The sequence below is a fragment of the Nesoenas mayeri genome (genome assembly GCF_963082525.1).
Source record: "Nesoenas mayeri genome assembly, chromosome: 19".
In the NCBI taxonomy this organism is placed as follows: Eukaryota; Metazoa; Chordata; class Aves; order Columbiformes; family Columbidae; genus Nesoenas; species Nesoenas mayeri.
In genome coordinates, this window is record NC_137568.1 from 11,965,527 (window position 1) to 11,989,190 (window position 23,664).

The window sequence follows — 23,664 nt, forward strand, 5'->3', positions numbered from 1 at the left end:
CTGCACTCCCTGCATCCTGCGACCTCCTGCATCCTGCGACCTCCTGCATCCTGCAGCCTCCTGCATCCTGCAACCTCCTGCAACCTCCTGCATCCTGCAACCTCCTGCACCCCCTGCATCCTGCGACCTCCTGCATCCTGCAGCCTCCTGCACCCCCTGCATCCTGCGACCTCCTGCATCCTGCAGCCTCCTGCACCCCCTGCATCCTGCGACCTCCTGCATCCTGCAGCCTCCTGCACCCCCTGCATCCTGCAACCATCTGCATCCCGCACCCCCCTGCATCCTGCACCCCCTGCATCCTGCACCTTGCCTGCACCCTCCTGCCTGCATCCCTGCTGCCTGCACCCTCCTGCCCAAAATGTCTTCCTGCCTGCACCCCTCCTGTAGCATCCTTTCCCCCTGCAGCCTCCTTCCCCCACATGGCTCCTGCAGCCCGTTCCTCCCTCCTGCACCCCATCCTGCATCCCACCCCATCCCATCCCATCCATCCCATCCACTCCATCCCATCCCATCCATCCCACCCTATCCCATCCCATCCCATCTCATCCATCCCATCCCCATCCACCCCATCCCATCCATCCCATCTCATCCATCCCATCCCACCCCCACCCCACCCCACCCCATCCCAACCCACCCCATCCCATCCACCCCACCCCATCTCACCCCATCCCATCCATCCCCTCAAAAGGAGGCAGCACCCACACCAGCAACGGTTCATATATTTATTCATAAGCCAAGTTATCAATAAAAAAAGGTTCCATACTAAAAGGCCTTTACATAGAGTTTGCTGTTCATAAAACCTTTGTGTTTTTAATCCTTTTTTTTTTTTTTTTTTAATTATTTTTTAATCGTTGGCTTTCTTTGTTTTTTCTCCTCGTTGTGTGTGGTTTAGTGTTGCCGCTGGAAAAGCCCCTGTACACATTTACAGCGCGGGCGCGGCGGGCGGGCAGGGCTCGGCAGGACGGGCCAGCGTCCGCCGGCACCGCGGCCACCCCGCTATTGCACTGGGACGGGGGGCGGCGGGACCCCCCCCGCCCCGCGCCCCCCGCCCTGCCACCGCCCCTATATACAGAGCTCCCCCGCTGTCCTCGTCCCAGCCAGGCTGGGGGAAACAGTGCATTGAAATGGAAACGCGACCCCCCCCTCCCGCCCCATATTATTATTATTTTTTTGTTTCATTTTATGCTTTTGTTGTTTTTGTTTGTTTGTTTGTTTGTTTTTTTATGTTGGTTTGTCTGTTTTCCATAAAACTTCCCGGAAGAAATACAATATTTACACGCAAAATAAATAGAACAACACACCTGATTTCTGCTTTACCTGCTGGCAAACAGTCAGAGGTACTAGGGAAAGTATGGCTTGTAGGGGACCCCCCCGCGCCCCCCAGGATGACGATGCCCCCGCGCCCCCTCCCCAGCCACCCCGGGCTTTGCATAATCGCCGGGAAGGAGCCCCGCGGCGGGGGGGACACACGGGGGTTTGCCTGTCCCTGTCCCCATCCCCGTGCCCAGGGGGCTGGGGGGGTCAGCAGAGGATGGGGACCCCGTCCGCAGTCACCAGCCGGCCCGTGGTGGGGTCGTAGGTGCCCGCCAGGTAGTAGAGGTCCTGCCGGTCCTGGTACTTCTTGCTGCGGGTCATCTGCTCGTAGTGCTCCCGTCCCACCACCTGGCACTTGTGGGAGATGGTCTGCACGTCGTTCTCGTCCTCGTGGCACGACTGGTACAGGGCGTTCTGCAAGGGACAGCACGGCGTCACCGGCCGTCCCCGCCGCCGCCAGCCCGCCGTCCCCAGCGCCCCTCACCTTGCCGTCGCTCTGCCGCTTGCCCAGCTTGGTCTCCTCCGGGTGGTAGAACCACTTGACCTTGACCACCATGTTGCTGCCCCAGGACTCCCACATGCTCTCGATGCGCCCGATGTAGGGCAGGTTGGGCCGCCCGGCCGAGAGGAACACGGCGCAGTCCCCGATGCGCAGCGTCTCCTTGCCCCGCACGATGGCCTTGTAGAACAGCTTCCGCGCCTTGCCCTTCATGCCCCGCCGCTGCGGGGGGAGCGGGGGGTCAGGGACGGGGCATGGGCCCCCCAACCCCACACACCCCCCCACCAAACCCAGGCACCTGGGGAAAATGGTGCTGAGCCAGGGCAGGATGCACCCACAGCACCCACCCACACCCCAAGCCACCCAGCTCTGTGCACCCAAGTGCCACAGCCGGGGTGACCAGCACCCTGCAACCCCCAGCACTCCACCCCGCGCACTCTGCACTCATGCATCCGTGCGCAATACCCCATGCACCCTGCTACGCACCCATGCGTTCTGCGCCATGCACCTTCCCACGTACCCATGCACCTGCATCTATGCACGCTGCACCCCTCTCCACGCACCCACACACCTGCATCCGCGCACCCCGCGCTGTGCACACAGGCACCCCACGCACCCGCACCCGCACACTCTGCACCCCGCCGTGCCCCCGCGCCGAGCAGCGGGCGCTCCCGCGCACCCTGGCCGTACCTGCGTGGGGTTCCCCGACCACCTCCAGAGCTGGCGCGCGGGCAGGAAGGCGGAGATCTTTGGCCGGTTTTCCACCGAGGGCAGGCGCTGCCTCCGGGAGAACTCTTTGGCTTTGGAGAAGCTGAGGGCCTCCTTGCGCTTGAGCTTGGCCTTGGGGCCGGCGGCGGCGGCCTTGGTGAGGAAGCAGCGCTGCGAGGTGCCGCTCTTGGAGCGCAGGGCGTCCGGCTGCGCCAGCAGCGCCGGCACCGGGTGCGACAGGCAGGTCTGGAGCAGCAGCGCCGAGTCCTCGTCCTCGGAGCTGTAGGAGGAATCCTCGTTGTCGGAGGAGCAGAGGCTGGAGGTGGAGATGGAGCCGGAGCTGGAGGAGGTGGAAGAGCCCGAGGAAGAGGAGGACACCGAGAGGCGGGTCATGAAGCGCGAGGGCACGTCGGCGCCCAGCCCACCCGCCTCCTCGTCCTCGTCCATGTCCGAGTAGGAGCTGTGGCAGTCGCTGTCGCAGTTCAGGGCGAACTCGGCCTGGCCCGAGTATTTGCGCAGCGCCAGCCCCACGGGCAGCTGGTGCATGGGCACCCGGCCCTTCCTGTCCTTGCCGGCCAGTGCCGCGTGGCCGTAGCCATGGCTGGCCAGGGGCCGCTCCAGCTTGGCCCCAAAGTCCTTCTCCGCCAGCAGCAGCGCTTTGCAGTTCTTGTTCTTGGGAGACGTCACCCCCTCGTGGTCCAGCTTCACCAGGTACTCGCCGCCTGCCTTCCTCCGGCTGCTTTTGCCCATTTCTGCCTTCAGCCGCTCGGCTTTCTTGGAGCGCAGCAGTTTCTGGGCAGCCGGCAGCACCAGCCCGGCGCCAGCACCGAAGGAGGCGTAGGAGCTGGCGATGCGGCTGAAGGAGTCGGCGCCGAAGCCGTTGCCGAAGACGGGGGCGGTGAGGTGGTGGTGGTGGTGGTGCACGGGGAACATGGCCTCCTTGGCCCGCAGCTTCTTGGTGCTGCCGTTCACCTGGAAGAGGTTCTGCAGCACGGCCGAGCCCTTGCTCGCCGCCTTCCGCTTGGTCTGCGCCACCGCCGACCAGCTGAGCAGCGGCCCCCGCCGCCCCAGGAAGGGCTCGCTCAGCACCGGCCCCTTCCCGCCCGACAGCAGCTCCGCAGCTTTGCCTGGGGGGACACGGGGGTCAGGAGGGGCTGGAGGACAGACGCAGGGAGGCAGGACCTGCACGTCCTTCCCTGCGGCCTGATCTCCATCCCCCGTCGCTGCAGCGCCCTGTGCCACCTGCCCCCCCCCGCATCCCTCTCTGCGCCCCGCCATACCCCGCTCCAACCCCCTGCCTGCTACCCTCCCACACACCCGCGTCCCAGTGCCCTTCCCTGCATCCCAGCATCGTCCCCTGTACCATTCCCTGCATCCCTGCATCATTCTCTGCGCCCCAGCCTCATTCCCTTCATCACTCCCTACATAACTCCCTGTATCCCAGCACCATTCCCTGCATCATTTCCTGCATCCCTGCATCACTCCCCACATCCCACTGCCCCTCACACCAGCGCCGCCGGCACCGTCTCCCTCGAGCACCCCAGGGGACGGTGGCGTGTGGGTGACAGCCCCCCCATACCACTTTTTTCCTTGCCAGCTGCTTTCTTGCCCGAGTTCCTGGGGGGCTCGGGGCCGTCGTGGTGGTCCGGGCAGAGGCCGGGGGGCAGCTCGCCGGGGGCGCCCACGTCAGCGCACGACCGCTTTGTCCGCCGGCAGGAGCTGGAGACCAGCAGCGCCGGGGAGGGCTCGGTGCCTGCGGGAGAGCGCGGGGTCAGCGCCGGCCCCACCGGCCCCCGGCCCCCCTCACAGCCCCCAGCGCACTCACACTGGATCTTGAAGTCAGGGGGCAGCAGGCGGATGTTGGAGACGGCGATGTGCCCCGTGTCCCCGTCATCGAACTCCACCATCACCGCCTCAGGGTCGTCCTCCTCCTCATCGCTGGAGGAGCCTGCGGCACGGGGAGAGCTGTTGGGATGGGGTGGGGGTCCCGGACCCCCCACGCAGCCCCAGCCATCCACGGCCGCTCCTCACCTCGCACCACGTTCCCCGGGTACAGGCACCGGGATTTCTGGCTCCAGTAGGCGCAGATGCGGGTGCCAGGTGGGAGGCTGCGGCGCGACTGGGGCCGCACGTCGAGGACCTGCGAGGAAGTGGCGTGATGGGCTCTGGGGGCACCCCCTGCCCCACGGGACACCCCCGGCCCCCACCCCGCTCACCGCCTCCTGCAGCAGCTGCTCCTGCGAGTAGATGCGCTGGCGGTTGCCCCGCTCACCCTCGATGATGATGCTGTAGCTGGGGAGGGGGCACAGAGCGGGGGGCTCAGCACCCGCCAGCAGCCCCAGCGGCCCCCCCTGCAGCAGGGACCCCACCCCGGCCCCCACTCACATGTCGGGGGGCTGGATGGTGCGGACGCTGCCGGCGTAGAGCAGACTGTCCTCCTTGGGGATGAGGACGTGCAGCCCGTCCCGCAGATCCTCCTTCTGGATGGCGCAGGTGTGGGGCAGGGGGGAGCGGCGTCCCCCCCGCGCCGCCCCCGCCAGGCACCCCCCGGCCTCCTCCTCCTCCTCCGAGAAGCTGCTGTTGTCATCGAAGTCGAAGTCGTCCTCCACGGTGAAGCTCTCCAGCAGTTTGCTGACCGCGCGGCCCTTGCACTGCGCCAGAGGGAGCGCCACGTGGGTGGGGGGCGTGGGGGGGCCGTGCTGGGGGGGGGTCCGGCCGCCACCTCTCACCTGCTTGGTGGCCACTTTGCTCTTGACCTTGGCCAGCTTCTTGCCCTTGCTCAGGATGGTCTTGGCGCTCCGGGGGGAGAGGGCCAGCGAGAGCGCCCCGTTCTTGCGCTGCGGGAGGGGGGTCAGAGCTGGCCAGCAGCCCCCCCGCCGCCACCCCAACCACAGCTCAGTACCTGTGCCCTGCTGCCCCCAGTCCCACCAGCACCCCCACCCCGTGCAGACCCTGCACCCCCCGGTCCCATTGGCGATGCCCATCTCCACGGCTGCATCGGTGACCCCCACCCCGTGCAGACCCTGCGCCCCCCGGTCCCATTGGCGATGCCCATTGGCGATGCCCATCTCCACGGCTGCATCGGTGACCCCCATCCCGTGCACACCCTGCGCCCCCCGGTCCCATTGGTGATGCCCATTGGCGATGCCCATCTCCACGGCTGCATCGGTGACCCCCATCCCGTGCACACCCTGCGCCCCCCGGTCCCATTGGTGATGCCCATTGGCGATGCCCATCTCCACGGCTGCATCGGTGACCCCACCCCGTGCAGACCCTGCGCCCCCCGGGTGCCCCGACCCCGCTCACCCTCAGGGCTGACTGCAGCACCTTGCTCTTGCGCGTCGCTTTCTTCAGCCTCTCGCTGGCCAGACGAGCCCCCTCATCCCTCGACCCAAAGTGCCGGGGGTCGGTGGCGCCGAAGAGGCTGCCGGGGGGGGCGGTGGCGCTGGGGCCGCTGGGGGCTGCTGGCCGGAGGCTCTCCTTGGCCTTGGCCTTCAGCTTCTTCTTGCCGCCCTCCTCGCAGCCGCCCGCCTTGCGCCGCACCGGCACCTTCTCCAGTTTGCTGGTCCCCGGCTTCACCGGCCGCCGTTTGATCTTCACCTCGCCCTCGGGGCTGCCGAGGCGGCAGGGCCCTGCGGGGGGCACGGGGCTCAGGGCACCCGCGGGTGCCCACCCAGCCCCGGTGTGCCCCCCCCGCAGCGCGACCCCCTTACCGAGCAGCCCCTGCCGCTCCTTCTTCTTCTTCGCCTTCTCGTTGGCCTCCATCTTCACCACAGAGGACGGGGAGGGGCCCAGCACGGCCACAGGCACCGAGGGCAGCAGGGACAAGCCTGGCTCGTCGTCACCGTCCTCGCTGTCTGTGTCCCCGTTGTGCTCATCTGCAAGAGGAGCGGCAGCGCTGAGGGACCCTGCGCCCCCCGTGTCTGGGGAGAAGCTGCTTCCCTGCGCGTGACGGGGTGAGCTGGGGCTGCCCCACACCTGCAGCTGTCCGCACCCTCCTCTCGGCCCCCCGTGCCCGCCTCACCTTTGAAGCCCGCAGGCTGGTGGGGGTCGGCGTCCTGCGCCTGGTACTTGGCGGCCTTGGCGCTCTTGGCGCGGGACAGCTTCTTCTGGATGCGGCCGCCGGGGTTGGGGTCTTTCCGGCGGAAGGGGCTGATGCCGGCAGGGAGCCCTTTGCTCTTCACCTTCTGCTTCAGCTGCGACACCTTGTGAGCCACCTTGCAGGCCAGCTTGCCCTGCGAGCCGCTCTTCTTGCACCGCACCTTCTCCTGGGGGGCACAGGGAGGCTCGGGAGGCGCCCGGGACCCCCCTGGCCCCGGGGTGGTGTTCACCGGCGGCGGGGCCGGACTCACCGGGGAGCCCTTGAGGCTGCCGAAAGCCCCCTCGGCCAGTTTGCTCCTCTTCTTCTTGGGCTTGGGGTCCCCCCGCAGCTCAGCGCACAGCAGGGACAGGCTGGTCTTCACCGCCCTGGCGGGGAGCGCAGCGTGGGCACGGCGCCCGCCGGCCCCCGCGTGGGTGCTGCACCCCCAGCTCCATCCCGCACCCCTGAATGCATCCTGCACCCTCCGAGGGATCCTGCACCCCTAGCTGCATCCCGCACCCCCGGGTGGACCCTGCATCCCCTGGCCACATTCTGCACCCCCCCGGCCGCCGCCAGCCACTGGCACCCCCTTCTTTCCCCCCCATAACCTTCACTCACTCACTAATGTTTTGTGACATAAAACCTAGAGATTAATTTTTTTTCCCCTTCTCTTCTGTGTTAATTGAAGGCACCATTTAGCGCAGATTTAACTGTTATGAGCGAGCGGGGGGGCCGGGGGCCGCGCGTGCACACGCGCTCCAAGCGTGTTTGGACTCACTCAGAGGATTTATGCAAATGGGCCTGTCGGGAGAGGCAATTTGTAGCAGAGAAGGACAATTATACAGGGCCCGGGAGTGGGGAAACGGCTGCGCCGGGCGGCTAATGGGTAATAATAAAGCGCCGGCAGCGATGAACGCCGCTGCAGCGTGACCAATGGCTTTATATGGCGCAGATAAAGAGGCTTTTATGCAACGCTGCTCCCGCGGCCGGCGGGGGGGACACGACGCTGCTGCCCAGCCAAGCCCCCCCGGCGCAAGAGGGTCGGCAGCGGGAACACGCCAGAGCGAGCGGCCAGACCGCCCCGAAACGCCGCTCTGCCGGTGGGGGGTGTGCACCGACAGCCCCACGGCGGGAGGGCCGGACCCCCAGCAGCGGGGCTGGTGGCCCGTCCCCGGGGACAAGGACATGTGGTGCCGGTCACTCACTTGACCTTGCGGCTCTCGGCCCGTCCCAGCGTGCTGGAGTGTTTGCGCTTCCGCGGCCGCCCCGGCCCGCGCCGCGCCGGGCTCCGCGAGCTCTCGTCACGCCTGCAGCCGAGAGACCGGGGGCGTCCTGAGCCGTGGGGCCGCCGGCGCCCCCCGCGCCGAGCCCGGCTGAGAACGGCCCCAAACTCATCGCACCGGTGACCGCGGGACAGGGACAGGGACAGGGACGTACTCGTGGTCGTGCCGCCGCTGCAGCTTCACCAGCTCCCGCTGCTTCTCCTTGTAGCGGCGCTGGAGCTCGGCCAGGCGCATCCGCACCTCCACCTCCTGCGTGTTGAGCTGCTCCATGGCCGCCTTCAGCGGACAGACCTGCGGGCCCGGGGGGCAGCTCGAGCACCGGGAGCCTCGGCCCCGGGGCTGAGACCGCGCACACCTCAATCCCCGTCCCGCCCTGGTCACGGGTGGGGAGACACTCACAGCCTTGGTTTTGGGCGTCCAGGTGTACTTGCGGCGGGGGACGCGGGCGCGGGGCGGCGGGGAGGCGGGCAGGGGGCTGAGCGCGGGGGGGCTGCCGTCCCGGCTCGCCGCCTCCACCAGCGACCAGGCGGCCGCCACCGTGGCCAGGTTCTGCAGGTTGAAGGCCAGCAGGTCCTCGTCCTCCCCTGCCGGACGGGACGGGAGGTCAGCGCGGGCCGGGGGGACGTGATCGTGCGGACCCTCGCGCTGACCATCGCGTGCTCTTGCGCGACAGCCCGTGCACACCGCGGTGGCACCGGGACCGCGAGCGGGGCTGCGCAGGGTGAGGAGGGGTGGCTGTGGGGCAGGGGCCGTGGGGCGCACGGCTGTGCCGTGGGGAGCCAGGGACAAGCAGGATGGGCAGGGGACGGTGCACAGGGCTGCGTGCGTGGCACGGCCAGCGTCCCGTGTGGCCGTGGGGCTGGGGCTCGGCGTGCAGCGGCAGCCAGCAATGAACTCATCGGCGAGTGGAGCCAAGGCCGGGCTGGGAAGTACACAGCGACGCGGTGATGCGCCCCATCCGGCCGCCCCATCTGCAGTGGGGCGAGCAGTGGGGCCCCACGGCTGCCCCACGGTGTCACAGCCCCGTGCCACGCACGGCCACGGGCAGCACCGAGCACGCTGGGCCCCGCCGTCACCCGCCCGCGGCAGCGCTGGGGACGCGCCAGGACGGCGTTCCCCGCCGGGGCCCCGGGATTCCCTGGGGAAGTCGAGCCGGGAGGGAATCCCGGCGCCTGCCTGGAGCCAGCGCTGGAGCGGAGCCCCAGACACCGCCCCGGGCTGCGAGCAGGGCCTGCCCACGGGCACCGCAACACCGGCTACCGCAACCAGCACCGCACCGCCAGCAACACACCCCGCGCCACACACAGCCCCGCGGCGCACACACAGCTCCGCGGTGCACACAGCCCCTGCACCACATGGCGCACACACAGCCCCTGCACCACGCGGCACCGCCAGCCCTGCTCGTGCATCAGCGCGTGCAAGAGCAGCCCCGGTCCTGCACGCCCGCGCGGCTCCCCCATCGCACACCTGCCGCACGATCTCTTTGCCACACCTCACACATCCCCCTGCACCCGCCGCGGGCAGTGGCACCGCAGGCAGCACCCACAGGACGCGGTGCCATGGGGTGGGAGTTACTGGGGGACACCGGAGGCACTCACCATCCAGGGCCAGGTCGCAGCGGCGCCGGCGCAGCTCCAGGTCGGCGAGCTCGCTGAGCAGCGCGATGCCGGGGATCCCTGAGGTGTGTGGGGCGGGTGATGGGGGCGCCGGGGGGGGCTCCCCGGGCGAGTCCAGCGCCGGCAGCTCCCCCAGGTCGATGCCGGCGGCGATGAGAGCCTCCAGCCCGCCTGGGCAGCCCTGCCGCCCGCCGGGGCTGTCGCCATCCTCCTCCTCACAGCTGCCCTCCAGCTCGGAGCCTTCGCTGTCGCCCTCTTCCTCCTCCTCCTCCTCCTCCACGGGGGGGCCAGGCGAAGGGGCCCCCACTGCAGGCACTGGGTGCTGTTGCTCTGGCGGGTTCTGCTCCGGCGCTCCCTGAGCCCTGAAGGGCACCGGCGCCTGCTCCTCGGTGCTGCCCGTGGCCGCGGCCGGTCCCCGCTCCCCACACAGGGGTCCCGGGCTGAGCAGGAGGTGGTGGCGGTGCAGCAGCACCCCGGGACCCTCGGCCATCGCCCCCCCGGCCGGCGGCTTCCGTGGGGGTCCTGGCTCCTGCAGCACGTCCCCGGCGGGGCTGAAGGTCCGGGACTGCTCGGGCTCGGCGGGCGGCGAGCCGGCGTGCATGGTGTCGGGGTCGGCCGGCTCAGCGGAGTGCGCCTCGGAGAAGCCCATGCCCGCGGCGGGGTAGCTGTAGCCGGGGGGCAGATCTGCAGGGAAGCAGGTGATGCTCAGTGGGACCCCCCCGGCACCGCGGCCGCCCCCCTCCTCTCACCGCCCCCGTCCTACCTGGCTCCAGGGACTTGGGGTAGTCACGGGGGGGCTGCCCCTCGCCCCGCTTGTCCTCGCTGTCGCTGCCCTTGCTCTGGACGGGCAGGGGGCTGTCAGCCGGGGAGCGGGGGGCCACGGCGGAGCTGGCGCTGGGGCAGACGGGTAAAGTGCAGGGGGCCGCAGGGAGGGTCACGGGGCACTTGGCCGGGTGCCGCAGGGCTGGAGAGTGGCAGCAAGGGGACAGCTTGGGGGGCCCAGGGGCCGCCGAGGCCAGGCCCTTGGCCGGGGGGTTTAAGGCAACTGCTTTGTGGGAGGGTTTGAGGGGCTTCTCGGGACCCCCGTCCTCCAGCTCCAGGGGCTGCTCCTCTGGCTTCCGCTGCAGGGGACGCAGAGGTGAGCTCACGCCAGCCCCCAGCGCCCCACAGCCCTGCCCCACACCCCCCCTGCGCCCCACAGCCCAGCCCCATGGTCCAAACTGTCCCCCAGCCCTGCCCCACATCCCCCCTGCGCCCCACAGCCCCAACTGTCCCCCAGCCCTGCCCCACATCTCACACAGCAACATCTCACCCCCCAGTCCCACATACTCACCCTCCATCCCAACCTCAGACCAGTCCCGTGACCCACAAACCAGCCCCACATCCCATCTCAAACCAGGCCCCCCCGGTCCCCCGGGCACCTGGACGTGCGCCTGGCGCTGGATCTCGAGGGCCTGCGCCGCCCGCTGCTGCTGCTGCTGCAGCGCGTAGAGCTCCTGCTGCCGCAGGAACTGCGAGCGCGGGTACACTGGCAGCTGCCCCGTGTGCTGCAGGTGGGTGCCGGGACCCCGGCCCGGGTACATGGGGGGCCACAGCGACGCCTGGTCCATCACGTCGGCTGCCGGAGGTGGGGTGTCAACCAGGGACCCGCCTCGGGTCGCCCTGCAGACCCCAGTGATGCCCCCAGCAGCACCCACAGGGACCCCAGCAGCCTCCCTTGCACCCCCGAAACAACCCCCAGGGACCCATCTCCCACCCCCTGCACCCACAGCAGTACCCCCAGCAACACCATCACGCTCCCCTGCACCCCCAAAAGCACCTAGAGACCCCATCTCTCAGCCTGCACCCCCAGTGACCCCATCTCAACTCCCCTGCGCACCCGCCCCCAAGCCCCCCAGCAGCACCCCAGCCCAGCCTCACCCAGCGCGTGGGGGGTGCTGTGGGCGGGGGGCTCGGTGGGCAGGATGACCAGCTGGGCGGGGGGGTCCTGCGAGAGGGGGAACACGGGCTGCATGGTGCTGGGCATGGAGGCGGGGAAGGCGGGCGGCAGGTTCTGGTGCAGCGCGGGGTGGCCGATGCCTGCGGGGCCGGGGGGTGTCAGCACCAGGGCTGGGGGGCAGCACTTGGCCAGCCTCGCTGGCACAGCCCCCCCGTTTGCCGGTGGCACTGACCGTAGGAGTGTCCCCCCATCCAGATGGAGGGGCTGCGGGTGCGGGGCAGCCAGTGCGTGTGCGCCGGGTGGCCGTGGGGGGTGGGGTCCCCCCCGAGCTGCCCCGTGGGCAGCGAGGAGCCCCCGGCGATCATCAGGTGTGGGGTCAGCTCCCCGGGACACCCCCCTGATGGGTGCATGCGGGCAAATTCCACCAGGTCCTTGTTGTCCCTGCAGGGAGACGGGGGACACAGGGCAGCGCGCTGGCACCGCGGGGACCCCCCGCTCCCCCACGGCACTTACTGGAGAAGCAGCTCTCGCCCCGGCAGCCCCAGGCGCTCCTCGCAGAGCCGGCCCCGCTCCTCCTCTGCCTCCAGGTCGATGAGGTGCATGGGCCGCGCGGTGCCTGCTGCGCCGGGGACACAACGGTGGCATCAGCGCGGCACCGCCAGCCCCCGCCACCCCCCAGTGCGCGCCGGCCCCTACCTTTGATGCTGGCGGCCGCCCGGCCCTGCCGCCCGGAGCCGCCGCCGCCGCCGTAGGAAGGTTCTGGGCGCCCGAGCGTGTCCTTCTGCCGCGCCACGGCCACGGCGATGCCAACAGGCGGCTGCCGCACCTCGCCCTCGCCGTGGGCCAGCCCGTCGTGCTCCCGGCCGCGGGCACAGTCCGGCCGCTCCAGCTCCGGCTGCCCCTTTCCCGGGGGAAATTTGGCATCTTGGTGGGCGCAGCTGCCCTTGACACCCCCCAGCCCCACGAAGGGGGGGCCCTTCTGCCCCCCCAGCAGCGCCTGGTTGCTGTATTTCAGCAGGTTCTTCATGGCTGACACCTCGTCCGGGGCCGCCGGGACCTCCTGGGCCAGCACCGGCCCCTGCGTCATCAAGGCAGGCGGCTGCAGACTCGTGCCAAAGGGGTCCAGGTACGGCCCCTTCCGCTCCTCCGGCACGGCCAGGGGGGGCCCCTGGCCCTGCACGCCCCAGGGGGGCAGGGGGGGTCCACCGTAGCCCAGGGCGCTCAGCTCCAGGGGCTTGCGCTTGCCCTCGGGGCCGGCGCCGGCCGCCTCCGCCTCGGGGTGCTGCTGGTGCCGGATCCGGGCCACTTTTTGGGGAGCCGGCCCAGGAGGGGTGTCCTTGGGGGGGCCCTTCTCTAAAGTGCAGCAGGAGGGGCCGACCCGGACACCCAGCGGGTCGGGGCGGGCGGCGCGGGAGCAGTCGGGTGCCGGCGGCACCTCGAAGTAGCCCTTCTCCAGAGCACCCTTGGGCGCCGGGGCCCGGCTGGGGAAGGGGGGCCCCTCGGCTGTCCCCCCGCCCAGGTACTCCAGCCCCTTCAGCCGGGCACCGGGACCCCCCCACTCCAGCCGCCGCTCCACCGGACCCTCCGCCTTCAGCGGGTGGTGGAAGGGGCTGCCGTACGCGGCCGGGGGCTCGGCCCCCGCCTCGCCGTGCCGCTCCTTGCCCTCGGTGCGCTCCAGCCCGCCGGCCTCCGCCGTCACCTGGAAGGAGCGGCTCTTGTCCGTCAGGTGCCCCACCGAGGGCACCAGCGTGGCCCCGCTCAGCTTCAGCTCCCGGCCGGCCGGCTCCGGCAGCGGGCACAGCACCTCGGGGCCGGCGTGCAGCTGCAGGCAGGGGAAGGAGCCGGCGGCGGGGCCAAGCGGGGCCGGCCCGGCGGGCACGGCATAGGAGACGGCGTGGTGCAGCATCTGCCGCCGCTCCACGCACTCGCCATAGGGCTGGGGCACCTCGGGGGCCACCGGCTCCCGCTCGCCCCGGCACGGCTCCTTGGCGGCGCAGCGGGCGGCGCGGGGCAGGGCGCTGCCGGCACAGCTGGGCAGCACGGCGCGGCCGGCGTCACCGTCCAGCCCCTTGGCACCCAGCAGGCAGGACGCCAGGTGCTTGGGGCGGCCGTCGCCGGCCCCCCGGGGAGGCAGCCCCTCCTTGCAGTGCCCCTCCGGCGGCACTGGCAGCACCGCCTTGTGCCGCTCCTTGGCGTCCTCCTCGGGCGGCCGCTCCTTGGGGTCGCCCTTGGCCGCCTTCTCCTTGCCTGCCAGGAAGCGGTCGAAGTCCTTGGGGGTCTTGGGCAGGGGCCCGGGGTCCCGCTCCCGGCTGCAGGAGCCGGTGGGCGGCCCGGGGGCGGCGTGGGCGATGCCGGGGAAGCCGTGGCCGGCGGGGAGCAGGGCGGGCTGGGTGGGCAGGTTGCGCAGGTAGAAGTTATCTGGAGGGGAGGGCAATGGGTGAGCTACCCGCAGCCCCCCCGTGCCGAACGACGGCACGGTCCGGGCACCTGGGGCCGCGGCCGTGCCAGCGCCAGCTCCCTGCTAACGAGGGGAGGAGCGCGGGGGAAGGCACGACCTAATTAGCTCCATTTTCCACCCAAACAATGTTCCCTATTAAGCACCCGCCACAATATTATGAAAAGCGAGAGCGGCAGCGGCTGGGACGGGTGCCCACCGCCCCGCGCCCGCCGGCACCGTCCTCTCTGGGGACCTGGCGCTTGTTTCACCACCGCCCCACACCCCAGCGCCGCGGACCGGCACGGGGACGGCACTGAGCCCCCCGCCCCGCCTGGCTGGGGACACGTGCCCCGCAGGGGACAGCAGCCAGCCCGGGGCTGCGGTAGCACCACGGTGCGGTGCCAGGACCCCGGTACCTGCCTTTCTGGCTCTCATAGAAGCGGTGCTGGCCGTAGAGGACATTGCTGTTGCCGTGGTGGTCCAGGTGGCTCATGGGCAGGAAGGTGGAGGCCAAGCTCCCGGAGAAGCGCGGGTACCCCGGGGCTGGGGACACGGCAGTCAGGGGGGCTGGAGCGCGCTGGCCGGCGCACAGACCCCGCAGCATCTCTGTGCCGTGCCACAGCATGCACCGCGCTGCAGCAGCCCGGCCACGCACCGCTCTGGCTACAAACGCTCTGCCAGAGCCCGTCACCTCCTCGGGGTCAGGGCCCTGCCGCTCCCAGAGCTGCCGCTGGGCTGAGACCCCGCAGCCCGTGTCGCGGCGGCCGTACCGCGGCGGCTCGGCGCGGCCCTCGCAGGCGGGTCCGCCGGCACTCGAGCGGGCCGTCCGTCAGTGGCAGGCGCTGCCGGAGCCGCGTGCGCTGCCTGGCCCCCCCGCACCCCCCCGGCGCGCCGCGCAGGCCCCGGCACGCCGGGAGCCAACTGGCAGCCGGTCAAACTACCAGCTGGGCCGGCTGCCAGGGCCCCGCGCCAATACCACCTCCCCGCTCCTTAACTCTGTCGGCCCTCGCTCCGGCCGCGCAGGTGGGGCCGGGGACACCGGCGTGCCGCAGGGCACCGGGGCCAGCGCGGGGCTGCGGGAGCCCCGGCCCCACCGCGCTCAGGAAGGGGTGTCTGCCCAAGCAGGGCTGCGTGCGCTGCCCGGCGGGTCCCCACGCTGCAGCCAGCCCTGGCACGGGGGTCCCTGCCGCAGCGCAGCCCCCGGTCAGCCCCGTGACACGAGCTGGCCAGGGCTCAGCCCAGCTCCATTCCGGGGGGGCTGCAGCCCTGCACCAGCCCCTCCAGCCCACCCTGAGCTCTGGTTCGAGGGGGCTGCACCTGCTCCCCATGGATGCCCGGGGGGTCTGTGGGGCACGCAGACAGCTCTGCTCCCCCCACTGCCACCCCAAAGCTCACTGTGTGCCAAGCGCGTGCCTGCGCCAGCTGCTTGCCAAATCACCCCTGTGCCAGCGCCTGGGGGTCCAAACCCACCCGCGTTGGACGGTGCCCACCGGCACAGGGCAGGGCTCTGGCCGTGTCCCAGCCCCCACAGGTCAGTCTGTGCCCCCCCCGTGCGGTGCTGCCACCCGTCCCCGCCCCAGTGCCCGCTCACCTTCGTGGGAATGCGAGAACCAGATCTGGGAGGTGCCGGAGTGGGGCCCGCGGAACGCCGGCTCCGGGGGGGACGCGGCGGGGCCAGCGGGGTGGCTGGGTGCCCCCGAGCCCAGGCTGCTGCTCAGGAAGCCCCCCATGAAGGACGAGGCGGGCGCGTTCCCCATCAGGCCGCTGCCGGCTGCAGGTGAGAGGAGAGAGTCAGGGGGGCCCCCACACCCTTGCGCACCCGCTCACCCAGCACCCTCGCTTGTGCCCACTCGTGCGCAAGGTACCCGCTGCAGGGCTGCGCACAGCCTGTGGTACGTGTGTGCATCCCTCGCACGCGCATCCCTTGTGCACACACGTCCCTAGCGCACATACACTGCTTGTGCACGCACAACCCTTGTGCACACATGTCCCTAGCGCACATACACTGCTTGTGCACGCACAACCCTTGTGCACACACGTCCCTAGCGCACATACATTGCTTGTGCACGCACAACCCTTGTGCACACACACTCCCACCCGCCGGAGCCCAGGAGGGGGTGGCAGGAGTGCTGAGGACATGGGGACAGCCCACGGCAGCCGCTGCCCGGGACTGGGACGTCGCGGCGGGGGCAGAGCCGCACGCGTGTGCCTGTGTGTGCACATGCGTGTGTGCACGTGTGCGCAGGGAGGAGCGGGCGTGCAGGGAGGACGGGACGGCACGGGAAGCGCAGGGCAGGGGAGCGGCCCCCACCCGGACCCCCGTGGCCTCCCCCGCAGCCCCGGGGCCGGGGCGCCCCTGGGAACACCCAGGCTGGCGCTTCCCACACTGGCTGAGCCGTGAGGTCATGGTGGAAACATCGGAGTCAGTGGCCAACGGCCGGGCAGGAGCCCAGCGGCGAGCACCGGCCACCCCTCGCCGCGTGGCCCCGCTCCCCGTGTCCCTGTGTGTGCCAGCGTGGGCTGGCGGGGTCACGGCCACCCGTCCCCTCCCCGGCACGGCGCGGGGCGGCGCGGAGGAGCCCGGGCTGGCCGGCCGCCCGGCCGGGGCAGGAAGCGACGCTTTGCTCTCTAAGCCGGCCCACGCTCCCCGGCTAATCCCTCCGGGATGCCTCTGGGATGAGTGTCGGGATGTGGTTTCAGGCAGTTCGCTCCTTCCTGCGCCGGACGGCCGGGACCCGGCGCGGGCAGGGCCGTGTGGGCCGGGGCACGGTCACACCCTGCCCGCAGCCCTGGGAACCGGCACCGGAGCCGGACGCTGCCCCCGCCACGCCGGCACGCACCGGACCCGCGGGTATGTCCCGCTGGCCGGCCTGGCCACGCCAATGCGTCCCGGGGGAGCCGTGCCTGGTTCTGCCCACGGGCAGCCGCCCCGGCGCACCCCCAGTCCCCGCCATGCCGGGGGACCCAACGCAGGGTGTGGAGCCGGCAGCGTGCCGGGCGGCTGTGCCGGGCAGGAAGCCGAGGTTTCCAGAACGAGCCTTTTCTAGAAGCTGTGAAACAGGCTGTAAAAAAAATACCCCCCCGATGGCGGCGGGGCTGGGCTGGCGCGGGGCTCCCGGGGGGGCTGGCGGGGCCACAGCCGCCGCTCTCCAACCTCCCACCCGCTGACTCACGCCCCCTGGCACGGCCGGATCCCTGGCGCGCTGGCTCCGTGGCCGCTGCACCGTTCCCACCCGCCCCGCTCGCCCTGGCCGCTTGTGCGCTCAGTTTGGCGCGGCACAGCTCGGCGCGGCACAGCTCAGCATGGCACAGCCTGGCATGGTATGGCTCAGTGTGGCACGGCTTGGTGCACACCTTGGTGCTGCCTCCCCGGCCACAGCAATGGGGAGGGCAGAGAGGGGTCCCTGAGACCGTGCACAACTCATCTCACCCCAGAGGCCGTGCCGGATCAGCCTCACGCCGGGCGCGGGGCCGTGGGGCAGAGGGGCAGTGGGGTTACACCGCGGGCCCCCCCACCCCCGGCACCGTCAGCCTGGGAACTCCCTGGCCGGGCTCCCCGGGGCCGGCACCGTGAGTCACCCCATGGGCAGCGCTCCCAGCTCCAGCACCGGCGCGGCCAGCCAGAAAATCCCCTGAGCCGGGAGCCAGCGGGGAGGGAGGGGGCGTCCCGGCCACCGGCCCCCGGCTTTGCTCCTCACACCCATGCCAGGAACCCCAACAGCTCCGGCACAACCGCACAGCACTGCGCTGGCCACACCACCCCACAACCGCCCTGGCACAGCCCTGGTCACGCCACATCTGCCCCCGCGCTGAGCTGGAGCCCGCGGCACGGCCAGGCAGGGAAACTGAGGCAGGGGACGGGGGGGGTGCACCGGTGGGTTTTGGGGCTGGCGGTGCCGGGACCCCCGAGGGGGCCAGGGGAGGTGGCGGCCGCAGGGCAGAGTCAAGAGGGAGGGGAAGCCGCTGCCCCCTCCATACTGCCAGACTGCAGCCGGGGAGCTTTGGCCCCAAATCCCCAGTGGGTCGCACATGTGACGAGTGCGCTGGGTCTCAGCACAACCACATCGACCGCAGCGGGAGGGCGCAGGCCGGGGGGGCGAGCGCCGGTGGGACGGGGTCAGTGAGGGGTGCTCCCCCCAAAAGCCGCTCTTGGCCCCCGCACCGATCCTGGCGCAGATGGGGTTATGCTGCGAAGGTGGAAAGTCGCGCTGCTGGCGAGCGGGGCCAGGGCAGGCGTGGGGGCTGCGGCCCCGGGGGGTCACTCCAGCCCAGCAGGTTTCGGGGCGAGGTCCCCAAGGAGCTGCCAGGAAAGGGAGGGGGGTCCCCAGCTCCCCATGGCTGCACCCACCAGCCCCCCGCTGTGGGTGCACAGCTGCACCCCAATATTTAGGGGCTCCATTCTGCAGAGGGAGGCGGAGGGGCTGCAGCCTCCCAGAGCGCCGGAGGCAGCCCGGGCGAGGTGACGGTCCCCGGTCCCGCGGCGGCGGGACGTGCGCGGGGTTGGGTTACTCCCTCGGCTATTTCGGGGCTGGAACATTCCTAGTGGGGCCGGGGCCAGGGCCGCACGCGGAGACGCCGGGAGCTGGCAGGGACCCTCCGCACGCGCCCCCACGGCCGCGCTCCCCGCGCCCGGTGCCCGCGCAGGGGCAGGATGCAGCCCCCGGCCCCCCCGCGCACTTCGCAACCCACGCGGCCCCTTTAAATATTTGGCAAACAAGAAATAAGTGTAATATAATTTCCTCGGTGTTATAATTTAAGATTAATCCATATTGTTATGGCACTAAATAAATGCCGTAATATTGAAACGCAGTTCAAATTAGCTTGACAAAGTGCCAGAAGTACAATTAAAACGTTATCCGATGGGTAATCACACGGCAGTTGCTCCGCGCTAAGTGCCACTCGCAAGCTGTCGGCTTTCGGCACAGGGAAGGGCCGGCCGGAGCCGCCGGGTGCGGTGCACGCCGCGCGGTGCACGCCACGCGGTGCACGCTGCTTGCACGGCGCTCACAAGGACGGTGCCACCTGCACGGCCAGCGCACGCTCCTTGCACGACGGGTGCACGCTCCCTGCACGCTCCTTGCACGACGGGTGCACGCTGCTGGGTGCACGCTGCCTGCATGGTCAGCACTCACTGCTTGCACGCCCGATGCACAATTTGCACGCCCAACACACAGATTGCAAAGCCCAGAGGTCATTTTGCGAGCAGCCGCTGGCCCAGCAAGGGATGAGGCCACAGGGAGGGCCCGGGGGTCCCTGCGCCCCACAGAGGCCGCAGGGGATGCCACAAAACTCGGGGCTCACAGTGACCCCGTATCATGTCGAAACCCCTGCAAAGCATCGCCCCGGCGGGGTCCTGGGCTGTCTGTGCACCGAGCGGGAAGGAGTGACAACAGGGGGCTGCGAGGACTTGTCCCCTCCCTCGCCCCTGTGCTGGGGAACCCCAGCACCCAGCGGGGTCGGATCCTGCCCTGCAGTGATGTTGCGGCACAGGCAGGAGGGCAGGCAGGACACGGGCAGGGCACAGGCAGGACACGGGCAGGGCACAGGCAGGGTGCAGGCAGGACACGGGCAGGGCACAGGCAGGGCGCAGGCAGGGCGCAGGCAGGGCCGCGCTGTGCCCATCTGTTTCGTTTTACGGAGCGGATCAAGAACTCCAAGAATGAGATTATTGGGTGAGTGTTTATTTACCGCCGGGGCGGGGGGGCGGGGGGCGCAGCCCGTGTGAATCTCTGCAGAGTCACCCAATTGCCAAATCCTACTATTTTTATTTTCCGCTGTAATTCCCCGCTCCGCTGTCGCGTATCGCTGCCATCAGCACCCGCAGAGGAACCGGCTGCGGGGGGACGGGGGTCCCAGAGGGGCACCCGAATGCTTCGTGGAGCGTGGCCGCACCCCCCGCAGCCCCTCGGGGCACCAGCACCAGGCCCAGCAGGGACCCCCCACCCACACAGGCACAGGGACAGAGGCGAGGGCAGAGCCCCTGCAGCCCAGGGAGCTGAGAACCCCCCACCCCCAGGTTTGGGGCAACAGCCACATTTGCCGCTGGTGACGGGGCTGGCGGCAGCTGCGCGGCGCACACCGGCTCAACGCCGGGGCTGTCCCGCTGCCCCCCCGGCGCGCAGCGGCGGCTCCGCACGGGTCCGGCTGATCACTGACGAACAGATGAAACCACCCGGGGTAACTCCAGCGGACCTGGGGTTCTCCGCATCTCACGTGTCCCCGCGGCCTCCGCAGCACGAGGAGCGGACGAGTTCATCTCAAAATCTGTTTTAACTTTGACACCTACTTTTCAAAACGTGGCGCATGCGGTGGCACGGCCAGGCCGGCACGTGGTGCTCGGGGGGGAGTGGGGAGCCCCCGCGCCGGGGCCGCGCCGCGGCCTTCCAGTGCCTCACGGACCCGCGGTCAGCGCCGAGGAAGCCGCGATGCAGCAGCTGCAGCGCTGGCAGCCGCCCCACGTCACCACCCCGGCCGGGGCCACCAGCCCCACCAGCCCCTCGCCAACCCCTCCCCAACCGCACCGGGGAACCGCGCAGCCCGGCCTAACACCAAACGCGGGGAGGGGGACAGCCCAGCCGCCCGCCAGCACCGCGCCGTCAGCTCACCACCCCAGCACCACCGGGATGCACGCACACCGGGATGCAAACCGGCACCGGGAGGCACACACACCGGGACACACACCCACTGGGATGGAAACCGGCACCGGGATGCACACACACCGGGACGCAAACTGGCACCAGGACTCACACCGGCACCACTAGGATCAATCTGCGCACCGGCACCAGGCTGCACACCAGCACCACCGCACCCGGCACATCCTGGTGCTGGCGCGAGCCCCCCCGCCCCGATAGGCGCTGCAACGCACCGAGGGCTCTGCCACGGTGACAAACAGCCCGGCACAATCTCAACTATATATTAGTCCATAAAAACGTCAGCAGGGCAAAAATGGAGGCCCGGGCGCAAAGCACGAGCTCGGCCGAGCCTCTGCCCGAATTGCCCACCCCCTGCCCACGGTGGGACCGTCGGCCACACTCGGCACAAGGGCAGCGGGACCGCGGCCCAGTCGGGCTGTGCCCCAGCAACACCGCGATCAGGGAGCAGGGGCTGCACCCCAGCTTGGCTGGGGGTCCCCACTGCCCCGGGGGTCCCTGGCCCCCCCACGCTGCCAGCACCAGGCAGTACCGTGGCTCCCCACATCCCGGCCCCCAGCACCGTCTCGCGCCGTCATTTGCATGGTCCCGGTGCCAAAACCAGATGCAAACCAAAGCATTTGTTTGCAATAACTGCACAGCCTTGAATTATGGCTTTAATAAAATCAAACTAAACAGTTTTTATCTCCCCTTCCCAGGGCGGCCTTTGGCCCCCGGCGCTCGGCAAAGGCTCCTGGGAGGTGTAGTCCGGTCCGGCACCGGGAGCCATTTGGGGGAACGTGGCCGGAGCCCCCCCGGCCGGCGCGGTGCCTCGGGGCTGCCGCGTGCCACGCCGCCACCGCCACGGCTGCCCGGCAAACCGCGGGCTGGCTTTATTTGCTGGGTGGGGTAATTATCAATCATCGGCGTTAATTACCGCTCCGCACGCTGCCACGGCTCCCGGCCCCACGGCACGGCCACGGGGACACGGGGGTGCCAAACCCGGGGGCCCTCCCGCCGCCCCAGCACCGCGCTGGGCGCTAAGTTATCATTTTCATTTGCTCCAGCAACGTTCCCAGAGCCGCGGGAGCCTCCCCGCGCGGCTCGCCGGGAACGGCTCCGGCTGCCCCGGCCCTGCCAAAGCCGGGAATATTTTTAGCTCTTTCTGTTGTTGGGTTTGGCTTCTCTCTTTTTTTTTTTTTTTCTTTTTTTTTTTTTAAGCAAGTTTCTCCCGGGGTATTTTTAGCCTGATCCATGTTATTTTAACAACCTCCGTTGCATTCAGGCTCCCATGTGTCGCCCAGGCCCCGGCGGACAGGAGGATCCACGGCCACACCGAGAAGCCAGCAGCACCGTCCCCCAGAGACCCCCCCGGCCACGGCAAAGCAGAGAGGGGCTGAGCCCCCACCCGGGGACGGGCACCGAGCTCCCCCCAGGCTCCCTGCACCCGAAGCGGAAGGGGGAGCCCGGGCAGCCCCCCCGGCGCAGCCGTGGCCCCGGGGGGCCCGGCCGGAGCAGGGGGCCAGCGGCACAAAGCGAAACCACCCCGGGCGTGGTCCCGATTCGGCACCGCCTCCCGGCACCCCCGGTGCCCCCCGCCATCCGCCTCCTTCCAGGAGCCGTGGGCCCCCGCCACCACCCCCCCGCCAGGCTGGCCGTGCCCCCCGCCCTAATCCACGCACTAATTGTAATCCCATTAAAGCAGATATAATTTTATTAGTATTCACAGCTCATCAAGGCGGCGACAATAACCGGCGCTGCCGCCGTGCCGCGGCGAGAAAACCGCCAGCGCCGGCAAGAAGCGGGGGGCCCCGGGCAGCGCCGTGCCGGCCTGGCACGCCGCACGGCACAGAGCTCGGCGGCAGCAAACCGGCACCGCTGCCTGTCCCCTCGAATCCCGGCACCCCGCGTCCCGCTCTGAGCGCCCTGCACCCCAACTTCCCCTGCGCGGCCGCAGCCTCCGCGCACGCCGCCGCAGACAAAGCTGGGCAGGCAGCACACGCTGGGGATGCCGGTGCAGGGGCTGGATCCGGTGAGCCCCATCCCGGTGCCGGCACGGTCGGCTGCGCCATGCTCGGCCGTGCACTGCGCTTTTGTCCGTCTCTGGCAAGACAGCAGCTGCAGAGGCCAACGCAGGCGCTGCAAACCTCTTCTCAGCCTGACACTTCGGCGCTTTATATAGAGCCGGGCTTTGCCGGCCTTCCCCTGCCGCTGCACCACGGCACCGCCGTGCCGGCCCCGCGCATAACGGCCTCCTTGTTTGCCCAGAAAGCGCTTCCTTGTTCGTGCACCGGGATCTGGCCGAGCCGGCCCCGGGGTCACGCTCCTCCCGAACCGGCAGAACGGGCAGGGAAATGCCCCCTCGCGTGCGTGAGCCCCCATACACCCACCCCCCCAAATCCACCAGGCGCAGTGACAGCGGGCGCAACACAAAGAGGAGGCCGAGTCCCCGGTGCACCGGCCCCCCGCGCCCCTCCCGGCCCCCACGGCGACCCCTCTGACCTGTGTGCGTGGCCATGGAGATGGGCGCGGGGAAGTACTTGGTGGGCTGGAAATGTCCGGGGGGCTGCACGGCACCGTGCGCCGAACCCGCCACGCGCCCCGTGCTGTGCCGGTGGCCCAGGCTGCCCCGCTCCGACAGCAGCCGCGGCGGGGGCGCGAAGTCACGGCCGTCCATGCCGGGGACACCCACCCGCCCGCGCGCTGCCCGCGGGGGGCACGGCGGGACGCCGATGCGGCTCCTCGGCGCGACCGGCGATCCTCAGCGCCGCGGCGTGCCGGGCTCGGTGGCAGCGTGCCGCGCTCCGCGCCGGGGATCCCGGCTCATCCTCCGCTCCTGGTGCAAAGGAGAGAAAGGAAAACGTGAGAGTACGGCCAAGCTGGGGGGGCACATCCCCCCCAAGTCCCCGAGCACAGCCCCCTATGTCCCCAGCACACAGCTCCCCGTTTTCCCGGTACACAGCTCCCTTTTTCTCCAGTATCCCCCGTGCACATTCCCTGATTTCCCCGCCATCCCTGGAGCACAGGGCCCCCAATTTCCCCAGTAACCCCCACGCCCGAGCCCCAGTTTCACCAGTATCCCAGTGCACGATCGCCCCATTTTCCCGGTGCTCCCGGGCTCCCCGCCCCGTCCTGGGCACGGCCCCGGTGCCCGCGGC

General features: G+C 70.1%; 1 protein-coding gene across 1 annotated transcript; it reads right to left on the reverse strand.

The window, feature by feature from the left end:
- Window positions 1-676: 676 nt before the first annotated feature.
- Window positions 677-23,323, reverse strand: BAHCC1 (BAH domain and coiled-coil containing 1). The gene is made up of 26 exons (XM_080356626.1): window positions 23,009-23,323; window positions 15,469-15,648; window positions 14,298-14,420; window positions 12,137-13,858; window positions 11,954-12,059; window positions 11,673-11,881; window positions 11,422-11,580; window positions 10,923-11,119; window positions 10,265-10,622; window positions 9,484-10,185; window positions 8,285-8,469; window positions 8,040-8,176; window positions 7,808-7,909; window positions 6,874-6,988; window positions 6,546-6,789; window positions 6,235-6,399; window positions 5,828-6,153; window positions 5,251-5,358; window positions 4,907-5,172; window positions 4,738-4,813; window positions 4,553-4,661; window positions 4,347-4,469; window positions 4,101-4,274; window positions 2,504-3,648; window positions 1,799-2,035; window positions 677-1,728 (listed from the first exon to the last, which is right to left on the reverse strand). The coding sequence occupies exons 1-26, from the start codon at window positions 23,181-23,183 to the stop codon at window positions 1,522-1,524; spliced, it is 7,650 nt and encodes a 2,549-aa protein (XP_080212752.1). The 5' UTR covers window positions 23,184-23,323; the 3' UTR covers window positions 677-1,521.
- Window positions 23,324-23,664: the final 341 nt, after the last annotated feature.